This window comes from Alosa alosa, chromosome 14 (genome assembly GCF_017589495.1).
Source record: "Alosa alosa isolate M-15738 ecotype Scorff River chromosome 14, AALO_Geno_1.1, whole genome shotgun sequence".
NCBI classification, from domain to species: Eukaryota; Metazoa; Chordata; class Actinopteri; order Clupeiformes; family Clupeidae; genus Alosa; species Alosa alosa.
In genome coordinates this window covers 20,754,264-20,772,553 of record NC_063202.1, presented here as the reverse complement: position 1 = coordinate 20,772,553, position 18,290 = coordinate 20,754,264, and the positions used below count along the sequence as shown (strand labels likewise).

Below are 18,290 nucleotides of genomic sequence, written 5' to 3'. Positions count from 1 at the left end.
GTGGTGAGCAGGATGGTGGTGGTGATGGTGACCAGGATAGTGTTGGTGAGCAGGATGGTGGTGGTGATGGTGACCAGGATGGTGGGAAGAGGAGGGGGGGTCCCTCAGCATTAGCTTGCCACTTGGCAGCTAATTGGCAGTGCGGAGCCCAACAAAAGCCCCACGTCCACCCCTGCATGCTCTAATTGCCGCGGGAGCGAGGGAGGCAAAAGTCTGTGTGCCCAGAACATGGGCCTCCCGTTGGCACGGCGAGCCAAACCGCCCTGGCTGAATGTTTGTTTGATTGTTTTCGGGAGCCCGGGGTGAGCAGGGCTAGCAGGAGCTTGTTGCTCATGTGAATGTCAATTAACCTAACATTCCATTAAAATACACAAATAAATACATGCATAAATAAATGAAAAGGAAAAAATATAATTAATTAAAGAATTTCCATAAGTAAAATTAATATAGTGCTTGCATCAGCCTTTGCAGTGATGAATGATAATCAATTCTCAGTACAGAAGTATTCTGCTAGTGCAGTATTTCTAATTCTGTTTTTGTCTTCTCGTAATTGAAATTTAACAGGTTTCATTGTACTCTTAAAGAGGCTATTCATTGGCTTCTTTCTCTGTGATGCAGTGATATCCTGACTACAGGATACACAACTGCAACAACTGATAGAACATGCAGCCTATGGTTGGCAGGCGTTGAGATCAGATAAGATGTCTTACTTCCAGTGAAAGAGATTTGTTGACTGTCCAAGACCAAAGAAAAGGCTTTCATTGTCCGTATCCTCACTATTTAAGTGGAAATGAAAGGCGTGGTGTCTAAGTTGACATTCTCTCTCTCTCTCTCTCTCTCTCTCTCTCTCTCTCTGACATTCTCTCTCTCTCGCTCTCTCTGACATTCTCTCTCTCTCGCTCTCTCTCAAACACACACACACACACACACACATATACATACTCATTTATTCTTTCCCTTTCTTCCTCTTATTCTCTCTCTCCTGTAGTGCTCTTCTCTTTGACGTGTTTTGCCATCGTCAGAGCTCAAGTGTGTCTTGGCCCCCGGGATATTTTGGATATAGAGTGGAGTCAAAGCGCTGTCAGTCAGATAAGCAGTGACCTTGCAGGTCTCCCCAATAAGCCCTGGAGCATGGAGGGGAGGAAAGGGTGGGCAATGGGGACACTGGCCCAACTATAAAGGCTCGCTGAGGCGAGGGTGATCAGGACGGTCCCTGGGCCCAACGGTGCCAGAACTACCAGAAATGAGGTGTGTGTCGTTTGCCCTCTTTCTATCATCAAATCTAGCATCAAATCCTGTACACTTTGTTTTTACCCTTTTTCATGTTTCCCAACTTAGCATGAGTCTATCTGAAGTGAATACGTCTAGTATAAGAGCATTATCCGTCTCCCAATGATAAGATTTCTCTTCAACAAATAGAAACTTTCAGTGAAAGCCAGAATACTGCAATCTTGCAATTGAGAAATAACAGAAGACAGCCATGAAAATGAAAGAGAGTAATGGTAAACTTGAAGGTGTGTGGTCCAGTCATCCATTTCTTAGAAACAACATATTTCATGCATGATCTTTCCAATCCACTACTCATATCTGTAGTTTCTTATGTCGTCCTGACATATTTAGACATATTTTAATATTTAAATTCTGCAGGTTAAGACAAAAAATTGTTTTGATATATCAGGCTGTCAAATGGGACACGTACAAAAACAAACAACAAGGCAAAGCCAACCTTGTGCAACACAAAACAAATTTTAGCAGTATGGGTAACAAGGGCCTCTGAATTTATAGTGTTATACCATTGCAAGGTATGATGCAATGGCAATGCAATGTAATGTTTTTTGTGTTATGATGTTGCTCTTCAAAGCCAGCCTTTATCCAAACAGAGGTGGTGCCATCTACTGACAATAATCAAGAACTGCACAACATGACAGGTCTACTGGGATGCATCACTAGAGACACTGTGGCTCTGGGGAGGAAATAGGCTCATTCGGGATGAACTGCGGCTGACTGTGGCTGACTTCATACGACAACGTGAACTGCCTGTGTCGGTCGGTCGGAACTAGAAAACACACCAGCTGCAGTCTACCTGACGTGACTCACGGGACAGTGCAGGAGATATCGCAGAATTTTGCAACACAGTTTAAAATGAATAAGAAGGCAATTTAAACTGTTGTCAAAGACGTTTGATGTGTGATGACTTACAAAATAAATCACTATGATGTAGTTTTATTAAACCATTGTTGTCATACATTTAACAGGCCTGTATTGTAGCACATAAATTCAGGCCTATTAAGTGTTTTCTGTATATGTGTGTCATCTATTTCACCAACAGCAATATAATATAATAATATCACATATAAGGAGGTATCCCTTCAAATTGTGTTAATTTGTTACACATTCCAACATAAGGAAGCAGCATGAGAAACTTGTCCTATTTGTCATGGGGAGATTCCTTCCAAACTGCCCTATCAGGTCTTTGAAATGACGTCATGAAGGCAGGTTCTGCCTTTAACAATCTAACAATGCTCCATCAGTTGGCCAAAAGGTTATTTAGCGAAGTTTGCAGGTCAATTGGGTCTCTTGCAACTCTTAAAACAATATGTGATGTTTGAATGGTGAATCCAAATTGGTGTTGTGTGGTTCAGGAAAAGCGATATAGGCTATGGGAAATTTTGGGAAAAGTTATTAAAGAAGATGACAGTAAGTTATGGTCTATGTAGGCCTGCTTCTTGCGAAGCCATTTAAAAGTATGACAGCCAAAACAGGCAGCCTGCAGGAATAAATGTTATGGCACAGACTACACATCCTATGTATAGGTTCGCGCATGCATAAAAGTTGTTCGTTGTGTTTGTGACTTTAAACAGTGGGTGTGCTTTTGTAAAGCTTTGTGCTTCATTCAGCATTATAAACCAGTTCTTACGCTAACGTTTTGACCAGCAATGTATCTAGCCTACCTTGCCTCACCATTTCTGTTTTCGAAAGAAAGATGTATGTCCATGGCCTTCAAATCTTATCCTAGTGTTCTAATCCTTGGTGGTTGCGTGCGTGCTTGCGCTCTTATTCTCATTCTCTCTCCTACGCAAACATTATGTTCTGCATGCCTAAATAAATTAGTTTGTTTTACAGAAATGGCCTACTGTCACACTGCATGCAGACTATAACCAAAAGCACACATTTTGTAAATAAGCGGGTCGGATCGCGGGTCGGGTATAATTTTGTCCTAATTAATATTCGCGGTCCGAGTTGCGGTCGGGTTGATTAAAATATCGGGCGACCGCGGGCCGCTTGTGACCAAACCCGCGCAACACTGATAGGTACCCCTAAGCTTTGATATGATATGAAATGTGATGTGACCATTCAAGTGTAGGCTACAATCAACTAAAGCAGGGGTTTTCAACCAGTGGTCCGTGTGGTCCCACTTGTGTGGACCCACTTGTGGTCCGTGAGGACATTGCTGGTGGTCCCTGTCCATGGATTCAGTAATGTAGTTGCAATGAAGAAATCATGCAGTATTTTTATTCAGTGGGGTTGCGTAATTAGTCAGAATGGTGGTCCCTAGTTCACAATCAGTTGAAAACCCCTGAACTAAAGTGTTCTTGGATTGTTCAGAAGACATTTGCTTACATTGCTCATATATTTCCAAACATTAAATCATATTTTTCAATGGTCTGGGCCGTGGTCTAAGCTAGTGCAGAACAAGATGACTTATTAGACATGAGCAACAAGCACATAAAGCCTAAATCCTCTTCAGTATCTCTCTAGCTTTAGGACTATGTGCGCTACATGTAGGTCCAGAGATGTTTTTAGAGGTCATTCGCTAAACATGATTGCATTTACAAATCTTAAAACTAAACATAACATAGGCCTATGGAATTGTGTAGGTTAGGCTATAATGGTAATACTATAGGACTAAATATAATAACACTTTTTTATAAAACATAGGCCTACATAAATAACATAAAAGCTTTTTCACTACTGCACACACAAATGTATAAGTTCCATGATGCCTACATAAGACTAGGCTACAGAAATATGGGCCCCTTTTTCAATACACACCCCATCTAGCCTGCACCCCTTGTTTTCAGCTGGAGTGAACATGCCCATAACAGTCACCCGGAAGCATGCACAATTCCCAAAGATGGCGGAGCAATGTCCAATGGCGATAGCTATGCGCCTAAGAAATCAACTACAGACTGTTTACAAGCTTGATCCACTAAGGAATGAGGTATGAAACTGGAGCTTACGGTCCAACTCGCTGTTAAATTTTGGACAGAATAATTCGGTGACGTCGTGGTCTCATATAAATATGGGTCGAGTCCGGAGCACTTGCACGCTTGGCCGAGTGGTACTGGCGGGATGGATAGCGGACTCGCATACGTTGTCTGCGCAGGCGTGAGTGTGGGTTGAATAACGGCGTTGTTGTGCCTCAGCACATCAGAGAAGGCTTTCGTAAATTTAACCCTTGAGCTGAAAGCAAGAACAAATATTATATTGTTTGTGTTTTATCCAACAAAACAGATTTTAGACGGCTGGCGTTTGCCTTCGTAGCCTACTCTTTTTTTGTGGGCAGCAGCAGTGGTGAAACAGTACACAAAGATCGTTTGTATGCGTGGGGTAGTAGTAGCGGGGTTTGTTTTTGTCAAGTAATAAGTCAGCCAAGAGTCGTATGTGAAAGCCAAATAATCAAACCTCTTTCAATCAAATTGAACGTGGTAGATCTGTTCAGATACAGCTGAAAATGTAAGCTGTAATGATAAGGCGCTAAGTGAATTGAACTTGAGTTTGCCAAGCAAGTGAAAGAATACTCACTCAGCTGCTGATTGCACCTGTCTCACTTCTTGACATGCCTCGCAAATTGGAAGTTTTCGGAGCCCCCTAAGGGTCATTGTGATGAATTATTTTTGTTTTCTGTGTTATTTTTGCGCTCTCTCCAAATACTTTGCATATTTGCATGCAAGGATTGTCAGGTCCCAAATAAAATGCAAACGTAGCTTAGGAAAACAATCACCACCATGACACTGGGCTCTAAATCAGATTTGTCTAGCTTAATTTCTTCTTCAATAGACTGAATTGATTCTCAGTTACAGTAATACATGTAGCCAATAGCTTACAGAGCCTCTGTAATAGCTTTTATGTTTTATGCTTTTATAGTAGGCTATTAGTGTAAAATGCTAGTGAAGGAAATTGCCCAGAGTTACTAATTGCCTGCATCACTAACATAGTCTGGGTTTTGCAGATTCTTGTTTTCTGGCCTTTTTTATGAAATGTAAGTCATGTGAATATGAAATCGAATGATATTCCATGTTTTTACAGGAAGAAGTGAAATTGAAAATCAAAGACCTCAACGAGCATATTGTATGCTACCTGTGCGCTGGCTACTTCATAGATGCTACAACAATTACAGAGTGCCTACATACCTGTAAGTATTTTGAGAATTTACACCAGCTCCATTTTAGGGATGGAGAAATATTTCCTTAAATAAGTCCAATAAATTAGCATACACTGCTCAAAAAAATTAAGGGAACAAAAAAATTAAGGGAACAGTTTTCCACAATTGTTAAAACACATTTTTTGAAACCTTCCATCCTTTTCTCCATTTTCAATCTACATTTACAGAATGTCTGACAGTTCTTGCAAAATAAAACACTCGCCTCAAAAGTTTTACTTGTGCTCAGAACCAAACAGTGTCAGAGAACTGATCCAGTGTATGATTGAAGTGTTCCCTTAATTTTTTCGAGCAGTATAGTATCGTTAGCTGGAGTGTGATTCTCCCATGAACTTAAGTAAAAAAAAAAAATATGCAATGCATTTATTGGCCAGCCTATGCATATTCTTTTTGAGTTCATTTTTCTAGGTACATTCTAGAACACATGTGCATGCATCCTTTGTCCTCACTCCTTGGTCTTGCAGCCTGCACCCCTGAAGTTGTTTGAAGTGTGACATCATGAAAGAATTCCTTCTTTTATATTGCTGCCAGAGGACAGGAGACCTTTGAGCAAGGAAACACAAGAGCATCCAATATGTGGAAATTTTTAGTTTAGTTTTTAGTAATGTGTGTTTTGTCTATAGTTACAACGTGTCCTTTCGGAGATGCATACAGCAGAGGTTACACAGGTGCCATGACCTTGATGTACCTTGTAGGGCGGTGGTAGTGGTTAAGGAGCTAGGCTAGCGTGCAGTAGCCTGAAAGTTGTGTGTTCAATTCCCGGCTTCCACTGTTGTGCCCTTGAGCAAGGCACTTAACTCCAAGTTGCTCCGGGGACAATGTAATCCCTTGTAATATAGTTGACATATGTTTGTCTTTAAACAGCAGTGTCTGCTAAATGAATAAATGTAAATGTCTAACATGTGTTGTAGGTTATTACCTGAACAGGACAGCCTCAGACGTGGCCCGTTATAGCACCTTGGGTTTGGGAGGCAGTTGTGCTAGCATGTCTCAAGCATTGGGAGAGAGGTTTACTCACTCAGTGCCCAGTTACTGTATCCACTGGCTACTAATACACGCACACCCCTAGACCTCACTGCCATCCAAGTTATGGCACCAGTGTGATCTGCGTTGTTTTGACTGCAGGGTTGAGTGCCTGTTTGACTTACTGCAGCCCTCAGTCATACAAAAAAAAGTGTTTACATGCGAGTTGTAGAAGAGTTTACATGAGACATGCCAAAAAGTTGGCGTCACTCTTGCTGAAAATCGGGAATAGTATTTTGAAAAGGTGTCAAATGTTTTTTGACATTAAAGGACTAAACTGACAGGTTCGCTTAATATGTTTGTGTGGGAATTCAAATTTGAAACATGGTCCGCATCCAGAAAAGCCTATTGATGATTACTGTTTAAGACTGCATTCAGTACTTTCGGTACACATCTGTATTGAACTTAACATCCTGTACCTAAACAAATATGTGTAACTTTACATCCCTATAAATAACATCAGAATCAAATATGTAAATACATTTTATTTTTAATAATCACATTTTACGTAATAATGAACCCTTTAAGATGTAGAAAGTATTAGCATAAGTTGTTAGAAAGTATGGAAGGATTTTTTTTCCATGAGGGTGTACTTTTCAGTAACCTCTCTGTACCATGTCTAAGGATTGACCACTGGAGGGCGCCAAAGAGTGTATAGCTGTTCAATTACAGTGAATTTGATGTAAACCTAAAGTTAGTTTCTAAATTAAAATAGGTAATTATTGAATATATTTTTCTAATACAATACTTATTAGATACTAATTAATACATATTTAGGAGAGCAGTGACTATCTCAGTGCCATTATTTTAGAAAGCACACGTTGAGAGAGGGAGAGAGATTTGGTATATACAATGGTTTTCGCCTTACGAGTGCATATTCATGTTTTTTGTATGGTAGCGAAATACAGAACCCTGTTAGTTTCAAATATTCCTTGCACAAACACTGGGAAGATTTAGCTTTAGTTCAGTTATTCAGTTGGGCTTAATTCCTTCGTCTCTAAATGTTTAGTAGATCTTTTATATGCTATTTCTGTTTTATTACAGTTTGTAAAAGCTGTATTGTGAAATACCTTCAGACCAGCAAGTATTGTCCAATGTGCAACATCAAAATTCATGAAACACAGCCTTTGCTGAATCTAAAGTTGGACCGAGTAATGCAAGACATTGTCTACAAATTGGTTCCAGGATTGCAGGAAAGTGAGTACAGCCAAATTAGAGGTTGCCTGTGTATGCATGTAATGGTCCTTCACCGTAAGGTGAAAACATGATGTATCTAGTTTTAACTTGTAAGGTTAAGTTTAATTTCTGTGCATATTAGTTCATTGTTTTTCACATACAACTGGAGCATGCTGTCATCTTTGTCTACATAAATAAGTGTTATTTATGGCCTATTTAAACAGGTGAAGACCGAAGAATAAAGGACTTTTATCAGTCACGTGGCCTTGAAAGAGTTATACAACCCTGTGGAGATGGTAAGCTGTTGGATAAGGTGTAGTTGATGATGTTGTTGTCCACTCTGTTGGCTAATTGTTTGCTTTGTGTGTTGTAGACATATCCCCAGATCATGGACGATTACCGTACACTAGCTTTGATCATTCCAAAGCTCATTTCTACAGATATGATGAACAGGTTTCCTTATGTCTAGAGAGGCAAAGGTAAGAATTATGTCACACCTACCATAGTTAATTTCCTTCATTTATATCTTTGTTGCAGACTTGAAATATGAGTTATTTCACCCTATCTGCTATTGTTTCCAATGCTTGTGATCTGGCTGATGCGCTCACAGACTACTTGGGGTCATGTCGTAACCTGAGTTGACTCTGAGATGTGGGAAATCACTGTGTTTTTGGAGTGCTAGTTGCTGATGCCCGCATCAAGGGCTTGTGTTTTGACTGATTATGCTGTGGACCGTTGTTGCCATTTGTTGGTAGAGAACCCATCATGAGTGTGGAGCCGTCTGCAGGTGTTGTGGGCCTAATTCAACAAAACACAGAAGAAGGATGGTGCCCAGATGAAAACCACAGTGAAATGTCCTTGAAAGCTGTTGTGGTGATTGTTCCTCCTTTGGTTCTTTTCTCTGGGCTATTAAGCTGCTACTGTAGCTTGGCTTAGAGCCCGCATTAGTGGGGCATAAGCATTCTCTAGTGAAGCATACACCTTGCGCACGGAGGCTGCTGTGTTGGTGATTTTGTGTTTGCTGTTTTGGTTTGTTGTTGTTGTTGTATCCCACGTTATGTTATGAGTTAGCTGCTAGTTTTGCTTATGGCCTGCACCAATGGGACATAAGCACTTGCTAGTTTGTAGATGCTACTTGTTATTTGTTCCTCCTTTGGTTCTTTCTTTGAACAACTGATAGATAGATAGATAGATAGATAGATAGATAGATAGATACTTTATTGATCCCCAAGGGGAAATTAGTGTTGCTTAGAGCCCACATCAATGCGGCTCTGGCACTTGCTAGTGAAGCCTACTTGTTGCTTTGGTTTGTTGTTGCTATTGTCGTTGTAGTAGTATTCCATATCATGTTGTGTAATGTTAGGGCTTGACTGTTGATTGGCCACTGTGGTAAATCCCCTAGCACAGGGAAATGAACACGTCCCCTGTGTATATTTGAAATGACTTGTAAACTGGATTAAATTGTACACCTACACAGCTTTACCTTAGCTTGCCACTTTTAACTTCTCCTGTTGGCTTGGTGTTAGTTATAGCCTTGGGCATACTGCAGCTGAATGCCTATGACTGTTCAAACAAATATTTACAATTCTTAAAACCCGTTTCTTGTTAAATATTGTGTTATTTGTTCCCATGCGTTTAGTGCCAAACAGGCAATATTGCATTTTTAGCTTTTTTTAAATTACGAAAATAGACACTCTAACACACCTTATGTGCGATTTTGGGAACTCTATGATGAATAGAACTGAAATAGATGACGATCGAAATCTGAACATTATATCTGAACATTTTGTCTTAAAACTCGGCTTTTGATGGTTGCCGCTTTGGGTCGAATCAGTGACGCATGCATGTCAAGTCAAAATCAGGCCATCTTCATGGGTTTATCACTAGGTGGCAGTCTCGCCAGGTCTCGCTAGGTCACTTCCCGGAAACTTTACAGGCAACACTTCATATTTCATGAAAGACGCTATATCTCCATTTCTAGAAAACAAACAGGGATTTTGATGAAAACTAGCCACTGTTTAGCTTGGGAGTTTTGAGAGCTTAAAGTCTCAACGAGCCATAGTATGCGTCCATAGCTATAACATAGAATACGCTGTGGCTCTACAAAAATCATCAACAATGATCTAGATTGCTGGCACTCTGGGCCAAAGCTTCAGAAAACTGCGCGGCATTCGAAGTGTTAATATTGACGTGTCGACATTAAACTCGACATTTTGAGAATAAAATTGACATATCATATTGACTTTAATCTCGACATTTCATCTTGACATGTCCATCAGAACTAGTTTGGAGAGAGACCGCTCCAAAGTAGGCTAGGGTAGGCTACAATCGGGACGATTGAAAAGGAGGTCGAATTAAACATTCCAGTTTTCTTAGTGTAGACAGAGGTCATTTGCACAAAACATATATATAAACATACATACAACACAAATATATTAACCTCCGTTGCTCAGTCAAATACTTTCCTGTTACTCTGTTTATCTCGGTTTAGTAAACTCTGTTTATCACAGAGTTACAGGCGATAAATTTGATTGTCAAAAGTAAACTTCAATAGCGGTTTATGTATTTATTTCATCTAAAGGTTCGACTTCATGCTTATTCAGTAGCTTAGACTATTAAGTGCTCTCCCAATCCCAGACTTTCACATTGCATGTTTGTTTGTAATGAATACAAAACAGCCTTAGCTATTGCTGAATGTCTATGGAGGGACCAATGAAGCTGTCGTCCCGACCAGGCAACCCCATGTATTCTAAGTAAATGCACACATATCTGTGTTTATACTATATTTTATGCGGGTGAGACATGGAAAAGCAGTTTTATAAAGATTCATTTTGCCATGTTAACCAATGGAGACTGAAGGCCTGTGGGTCATGAAGAGCACTTATTTGGATGTGCGGTGGTGGCCTTACCCACATAAAACCAGAGTGAAATAACATTTTGTACTATAAAAACATTCTATAATTGGAAACATGTATTAGCCTGTTCTAGCTATATAAATAGCATAGTGCATGGTTCCATAACCGCAAGATGTAGCCTACGCGCTTCACGATGACGGCAATGAATTGAAATGGGCTACCATTCATGATTGTCAAATATTGAAGTTGTAGGAAGTGTACATAGCTTAAACTATATTTCGAGTTTAATGTCGACACGTCGAGATTAATGTCGACATGACATTTTAACTTTATTCTCAAAATTTGAAGTTTAATGTCGACTTTAATCTCGTCATGGCAAAAATATTTTTTTTTCAGGTGTGGCCCTAATACTCGTAGTTGACTGTTAATATGTATGTCTGTAAGGAAGGAAAGACATTAGGCTACATCTTTTAAAGTATAGGCTGTTGTTGATGATGAGTGCAGGTCTAACAGTAGAGATACACAGTAATGTTAAACAAAGCAACATCACCGTTTACAATTTCATTTAATTGGACAGTTATCAACTTTTAAGTTTTTTGGTGTACTTAACTGCTTTTATGACGAGGCATTTATGTTCCTTTCCTGACTAATGTTTCCCCAATTGGTGTAACATGACTTTCCTTTACATCAAGTTCTATATAGCCTAGGACTCTCATGGAAGGACACCAGTCTAGTTGTGTCCATTTGTTAAATGGTTAATTTCCCAATGTTGTGTTTACCCTCTGTATGTGTTTTTCATGACTTTTTGGTGATATTTTTTGTGAATAAATATACATTTCCTGTGTCTCTAGTGTTAGTAATACATGAGATGACATGAAGTTTCATCATCCTGAAAAACGTCCTGTTATGTTTTTAGTTCTTATTGTCACCTATGTCCTCTCGAGAACATTTTGGACACCATAATATATTGCAGTTCACTGATCAAGTTATTCCTTCTCTTCACAGTTCGTCATATTCGTCATCAAAGGATAAAAGCAAATTAACCTTACAGGTAAGGCACCTGCGACAGTACTGTACTTATGCCCAGCAGGAAATGAATGTCCATGTCTACCTGTGAGCATTTCCTTGATCAGTTAATTTTCCCATGTTTGTTCATGTTTGTGTGTGTGTGTGTGTGGTGAATATGGTTCCACTGTTCTTTGCAGCAGAAGTTTGTCCGGTGCTCAGTCAGAGCAGAGGTCAGACACCTGAGGAAAGTGTTGTGTCGTCGGCTCAATGTGGAAAAGCACCAGGTCTGTGTTCCGCCCCTTTTACTTATGACATCAGAGAACTCTGTTAAGTAAGATATATGTAGAGTAGAGGTAGAGTATTCATTGATATGTCAGTGAATACTCTAATTCAAAGGTGTTCACTATTCTAATGAAACACAAATGTATAGACATTAAATTGACTCTCAAAAGAACTCTAGCTGTATACTAAAAACGCTACATGTTTGCACACTGTCCTGGGCCCAGTTTCCCGATAACGACGGAGACACGCTCTTGAGAGGGTTTTCTACGATTCATCTTACGATCGTTCATTTGCTTTTTCCGACTGTATCCCAAACATGCTCGTAGCGTGAACACGCGTGCACTGCTCTTAAGATGCTCTTAAGGGGAGCTGTCCACGTTAATAGTTCTGAAATATCCTCTAATTTGATGGTGATGTCAGGTGACTGCACATCACAGCTATAGGCCTACCATTCAAACTTCGGATCTACACATTAATTCACATCAATACGAAAATAGAAACACTTTGACTTCTGCATGTAAGCATCCCAAGTAGGCTAGGTTATATACCACACACAGACATAAATAATTGTAATTATTTAAGATTAGATTGTTGCACCATGCAATAATTTTTTGCGGTGTCACTTAAGAACACGTTTGAAGATAAGAAAGAAGTCAAGTAAGAAAGTGAGGAAATGTGTAGGCTTAGATTTTGATGCAGTACAGAATAAACCACATGTTCCTTTCTCTGCTTTTACCTCATAGGCCTAATAAATTATAGCCTTCACTTAGCAAAGATAATGGCAAACTATTCTGGCAACGTCTCGTTTCATAACTGGATTGCATTTTTGTCCGCTTTTCATCACATCACATTATGACCATTAAATGTAGGCTATACTATTTTGCACGCTAAAATCTGATTCATCAGGTAAACACAATAAAGAATAGGAACGTAAGTTGGATTATGTATTCTAAGTTGTAATTCCTCTGTATGTCCTGTTGGTGACCTCAGTGAGAAGTACTGTTAAGATGCTCTTAGCCAGTAACGAGAACTGTGGAGCACTCGTAGATCTACGAGTGTTTTCACAACGTTCTTAAGCTACGATGGTTTCGGGAAACAGTCGGCAAATCTTAAGACGTTCATAAGAGGGACTTTACGACGCTCTTAGGCTTAAGATGCTTTCGGGAAACTGGGCCCTGGCTCTTTAAATTGGAAACAGACCGGCCCATACATTACATTACATTACATTACATTTAGCAGACACTTCTTGACCAAAGTGACTTACATATGTCAGCTATATTACAAGGGATCACATTGTCCCCGGAGCAACTTGGGGTTAAGTGCCTTGCTCAAGGGCACAACGGTGGAAGCCGGGAATTGAACAGACAACTTTCAGGCTACTGCACGCTAGCCCAGCTCCTTAACCACTACACTACCACCGCCACCACACACCATACACTATTCCATTCTTACTCAGGATATCAGTGTGTTGTTTTACATAACACATTTGGGTACTCTTTTCGGATATTTAACTCCGTTATGAAATCAGGGCTTGCTCTCACTCTTACTGAAGACATCATTTTATACTTTTACATAATTTTTAATATGTCAGTGCTTGCTATTATTCTTACATCAGCGCATTCTCTGTGGTGATGTGATATTTGACACAGATTCAGCTTGGTTCTCTCAAGTGCTTGAAATGCGCTGCAGTGTTGGCACCCTTCCTGAAAACTGAAAGTGTTTGTTGTTTGAGGTTTCCATGCTTAGCCGCCCTCCTAACCCCTCCACCCCCCAACCCTCTGCATGGTCTTTGTTGTGCTGTAGGTCCAGATGTTACTCAATAATGAGTCCCTTCCGGATCACATGACCATGAAACGGCTGTGGCTCTCCTACTGGTTTGGCAAGGTACTGTGGACTCATGTCGTGCCCAGTGATTTCATACCTCATTCCTTCACTCTTTTCAGTTCAACATCTCCGCATTGGAAAGTCATTTAGCAACAGAACCACACTGTACCGTGGAGCCTAACTTAGAGCTTAGTAAGATAATGAGTAGGTCCGTAAGTTTATGTGCACGCATAACGACGGGCTGTCACTTGGTCTCACAGCAGGCATATGCGTTAGTGCAGGGGTCTCAAACTCCGGCCCGCGCCTGGACCAATTCCGGCCCGCGACCTAATGTCAAAATAATAATGTAATCCGGCCCTTGAGGGTATTTCTAATTGCGAAAAAACAACAACACTGATTAAAATAGACCATAGATCCAAGTAGGGTGACAAATCCCATTTGTACTCTAATCCACTAGTTGCTAGACATCCAAAGCTTCGATAAGCCCAAATTCGCTGCACAAAGTTTCAGGAAATACTTTTACATGCGAGAAACACGACGACGTGCATTTGTTTGTAATGACGCGGAAGCGATGAGGGCCATAGTTTTGCACAAATTGAAGCAGAAATAGGCCTACACCAATTGTTGAAAAAATTTTCACACGTGATGAAGTCTTGGGTAGGTTATGTTATTCATCTATTCTGATTCTGAAGGAGAATATGCCTTTTGGAGATTATGATCGATCGTCTATTGACAGTAGTCACGGTGCATCTGTAAATGGAGGTGCGTCTTTGCGTGTATACGACGGTGTCCACTAAGCATACATGCTTATTTCGACCCTCTGCCCAACATAGCTGGAGGTGGTAGTGGTAATCGTGATGATAGTGTCCGTAATGGACGTGGTACAAACAGCAGGGGTAGTAAAAATAGGGCTCTGAAGAACTAGTCACCCACGATAGGAACTGATTTGACCAGACTGCTTTATTTTAGGCCTATAATAACGGTTTGTGGTTATAGGCTAGTAATAGTTTACTATTGTTGGTTTACATCTTAGGCCTACAGTTTTCCTGTTAATTTGTTATGTGGGTAATATGACAAAAAAAGAAATCCAGTATTTACTGAAAGGTGCATAATTTGAGGTGCTTACCATCCAGTGACAAATTAGATGGGTAAACATACCCCCTTCATCAACTTTTGTTTATACTCAAAGATTTTTACATTTACAGTTGGACTTTCTCTGATCACTTTCAAGCCTTTTGACATTTTGACGTCAAAATCCAATGGTGTTGTTTTCTTAACCCTGGCGCCTAAAGTTTGCCAGGTTTAAATATGTTATGAGAGGAAAATATTTTTATTTGGTGTGAAACACACACATACCTATTTTTATGCTTTTTGTTTGTTTTTACCATTTGTATTAATATTTTTTTATTTATAATCTAAGGTTGTTAGCACAGGTGTCTAAAAAGAGATAAAAAGACTTGCACTTTCTGTTTGCAGTTTTGTGTAGTATTTAAAAAAAAAAAACATAGCATTTTCAAAAAGCCTTTTTTTTGGTATTATTCTTTAACACTGACGTGGCCCTCCAATCAGATGACGTTGGCAGAAGTGGCCCCCAGCTCATTTGAGTTTGAGACCCCTGCGTTAGTGTGTATGTGTTGCTCTTGAGGGATTTCAGAAGATGCCATTCTGAATGGGATTTCTAGCAACAACTAAACAGTCAAACTTTGGAAATTCAATGAGATGTTATTGATTCTTAAAAAAGGGATGAAGGTGATGACGACAACTTTAAAATATGAATCTTCTTATTGTCTGTGTTTAAGGCTCAACCCTTGGTTCTCCACTACAACATCAAGGACAAACGCACAAGATAGAAGTTTTGTAATGGTTTCAACAAATGTAAACATTTTTTTGTATTTTACATATTCTATTTGATATTTTTGTGTGCTGACGTTTTTTATTTGATTGTTTTGTACTTTTGAAAATAAATTCAAATGTTTGAACTTTGCATGTTATGAGTGAATTGATCAAGATAACTGAAATCCACATCCAGTGACCGAACGTTTCTGTTTGGAGTTAAAATAGCATGCACAAATATCAATGCACTGACTCTTTCTAACACTAGAGGGCCGTGTTTCCATTCGTGTGAAGAAGTCTTTCTATGTGAAATTGCAAGGCTGTGTGAGTCTTAAATTTGTTAGGCTATCTGTAAATTGCAACTATGTTTTTTTAGGCTACATTTATTTATTTAATAATCACTTTGAGAAAAGTTTTAAATTGAGTTTTAGATACATCCACAAATCGTACCATAACAGAACATAGCCCTAAGTAAAATAATTTAATATCATTTTCAGGTTATTTTTATTTCCAGGATTGGCTGGAGTAGGTCTAATGGTGAACAAATGAAATGGTTAATGCGACACATTTTTATGCAGTCTTTATGCATGACTTCGAATTTTAACACTAGGCTATCTGACTAAATTATAAACGCAAAATTGCCGAGGTAGTCAAGCTTTGCATAAGTGTGTCAAACTGGTTAATTGGGGCAATATAGGCTAGGCTACGGAGGACGTATTGATGTTTCCCTTGCATTTTACCCCACATATATATAAATATAAAATCAAATACCACCATTAAACTACCCTCTGAATGGTAACTCAAAATTGGTTACTCACCAATTTTCCTGAATAAAAAAAAAATACAATTCGTGTAATTCAACAAAACGGGATTTAATCGGTGAATTATCATCGGTCATCATTATATTGTTGAGCGTTTGGGCATCTGTTTATAGACTATTATAGGCTATTAAAATAGTCTAAAATTACAAAATTCCATTTGTGTGGCATAGACTGTGTAGCCTATGTGTTCCCTATACAAACGACACGCAATTGAGCAATTTATCACATAACATTGTCTTAAACCATGCCACTACAATCAGTTATTTAAACGTTTATACCACGACTTATATATTTTCTGTGTTACCTGGACTAGTAGCCTATGTTGTGATATTAGGCTACTTGAGCGCTCTGTAGGCGCTAGGTAGTGCCTTGGTGCTGCAGGGGAAAAGAAATAAGCCGATGTGGTAAATTAAAATGTGCCCTGGAACTGACACACGTTGAGTTTTTGAGAATACTGTGACGTGAATCAACATTAGCCTATAGGTTACACTGGTACACCTGTAGGCTTTAACAAATGCTCTTCATAATTAGGCAACCTTGACATCTTTCTTTATATAGCCTAATAATAATAATGTTTATTAGTAGTAGTAGTATTGTTGTTGTTGTTGTTGTTGTTGTTGTTGTTGTTGTTGTTGTTATTATTGTATTAATAATAATACAACTACTTATTACACTTCTTATTACACTAATAACTCGCCTAATAATTCGCTGCGTGAAACCATTCATATCACGTTGTGTTGTTGTCGCCCCCCTCTCCTTTTGAAAGGAAAGTAAGTATAACTCTTGTAAGTATAATTATCCCCTTAAAGTGCCAAAAGGTGTTTTCTATTTTTTGGTTTATCATCTAAATAAAATAAATGCTTGGCTAATGGTAACTCTCAAGAGTTATTCTGCAATGGGTTAAGGTCTACAGAAAAGTTCAGATCGACCTGTTCCAAGTCGTCTTCTTTTACACATAGGGAACATGTGTTGTGCTGTGTTAGTCCACTATTTAACCAGCAGTTGGGTTACATTTGGGTTGTTTTTAACCCAACATTTTTTGAGTGTAGTGAACATATAGCCTAGGCATAAGGCTATATGATCTTCAAAAACGTTTTTTTTCCCCAAGAAGATGGATTAAACCACGTCTTTCAGACAGATCATTTAATAATTGAGTCATACTTTGATGTACCACTCTTGGAGAAGGTAATTTATGACAAAATAAACTCATCTCATACTCCTCGAGGCCTGCTGCCTAAGCGAAACATGGACTGTCTCTCACACCACACTAAATGGGGGCCTCCACATCCAGTTCTGACATCAAGCAGTTTCGGAGGCTTGTTTATGGTTCTTGAAATTATGAAGACTTTTTTTCCATTAGCGACATCACACATTCTGCCAACATTAGGCCTACATGCTACTGGTCGAAACTGCTGGATGTCTAAGAAATAACTCAGCCTTTTCACCCTCTTGTTGGTGTCAAATACATTTGGCGCTCGGGTGTAAAATCTGTAATTTAGAACATAATTTTAGCAGACTTGCAAGCAAATGCATGAACTGAAATTCTATTTTCACGAAATGAAACATATTGCATGGACGCACGGTACTTTCATTGGATAGACAGCTCAATTGTGAGAGCATTAGGGGTTGTTAAACAGTTAGGCCACACGTGATAGTGACATCGAGGTGTTGGACTGGGTACTGCAACAACTGGGGGAGCGACTTGTTCGGTGTGAACAGTGAGAAAGATGTGGCAAGTTTTGTTTAACCCTCTCCTCAATGTGCTCGTAAAAATCTACTTGACTTTTCAACCCCGACTATTCCAGTCGATTAGGCCGATTGTGCGCGCAGGCGGTCTGCCCTCTTCTTGGCCGTATAGACGCTTCCTTGATCTCGTTACACGTATTACAAATGGGCTGAAAATATATTCAGCAGACGACCGAGGCATGGATAAGGACGCGGGAGAGAAAGACAACATCCCTCCCATTCCTGCTGCCCCCCATTGAGATTTATTCATTAGGAACCCCATGCTAATCAATTGCTATT

General features: G+C 39.5%; 1 protein-coding gene across 2 annotated transcripts; it reads left to right on the top strand.

The window, feature by feature from the left end:
• The first annotated feature begins 3,946 nt into the window (after nt 1-3,946).
• On the top strand, nt 3,947-15,590 carry pcgf1 (polycomb group ring finger 1). 2 transcript variants are annotated; one of them, XM_048262342.1, is made up of 9 exons: nt 3,947-4,222; nt 5,311-5,416; nt 7,511-7,663; nt 7,867-7,938; nt 8,016-8,121; nt 11,503-11,548; nt 11,706-11,789; nt 13,591-13,671; nt 15,411-15,590. In XM_048262342.1, exons 1-9 carry the CDS (start codon nt 4,094-4,096, stop codon nt 15,459-15,461), a joined length of 828 nt encoding a protein of 275 aa, XP_048118299.1. In that variant the 5' UTR covers nt 3,947-4,093; the 3' UTR covers nt 15,462-15,590. The 2 variants fall into 2 exon arrangements, with proteins under 2 accessions (XP_048118299.1, XP_048118298.1); XM_048262341.1 differs by having other exon boundaries at nt 3,948-4,222; nt 11,703-11,789.
• The last annotated feature ends 2,700 nt before the right edge of the window (nt 15,591-18,290 follow it).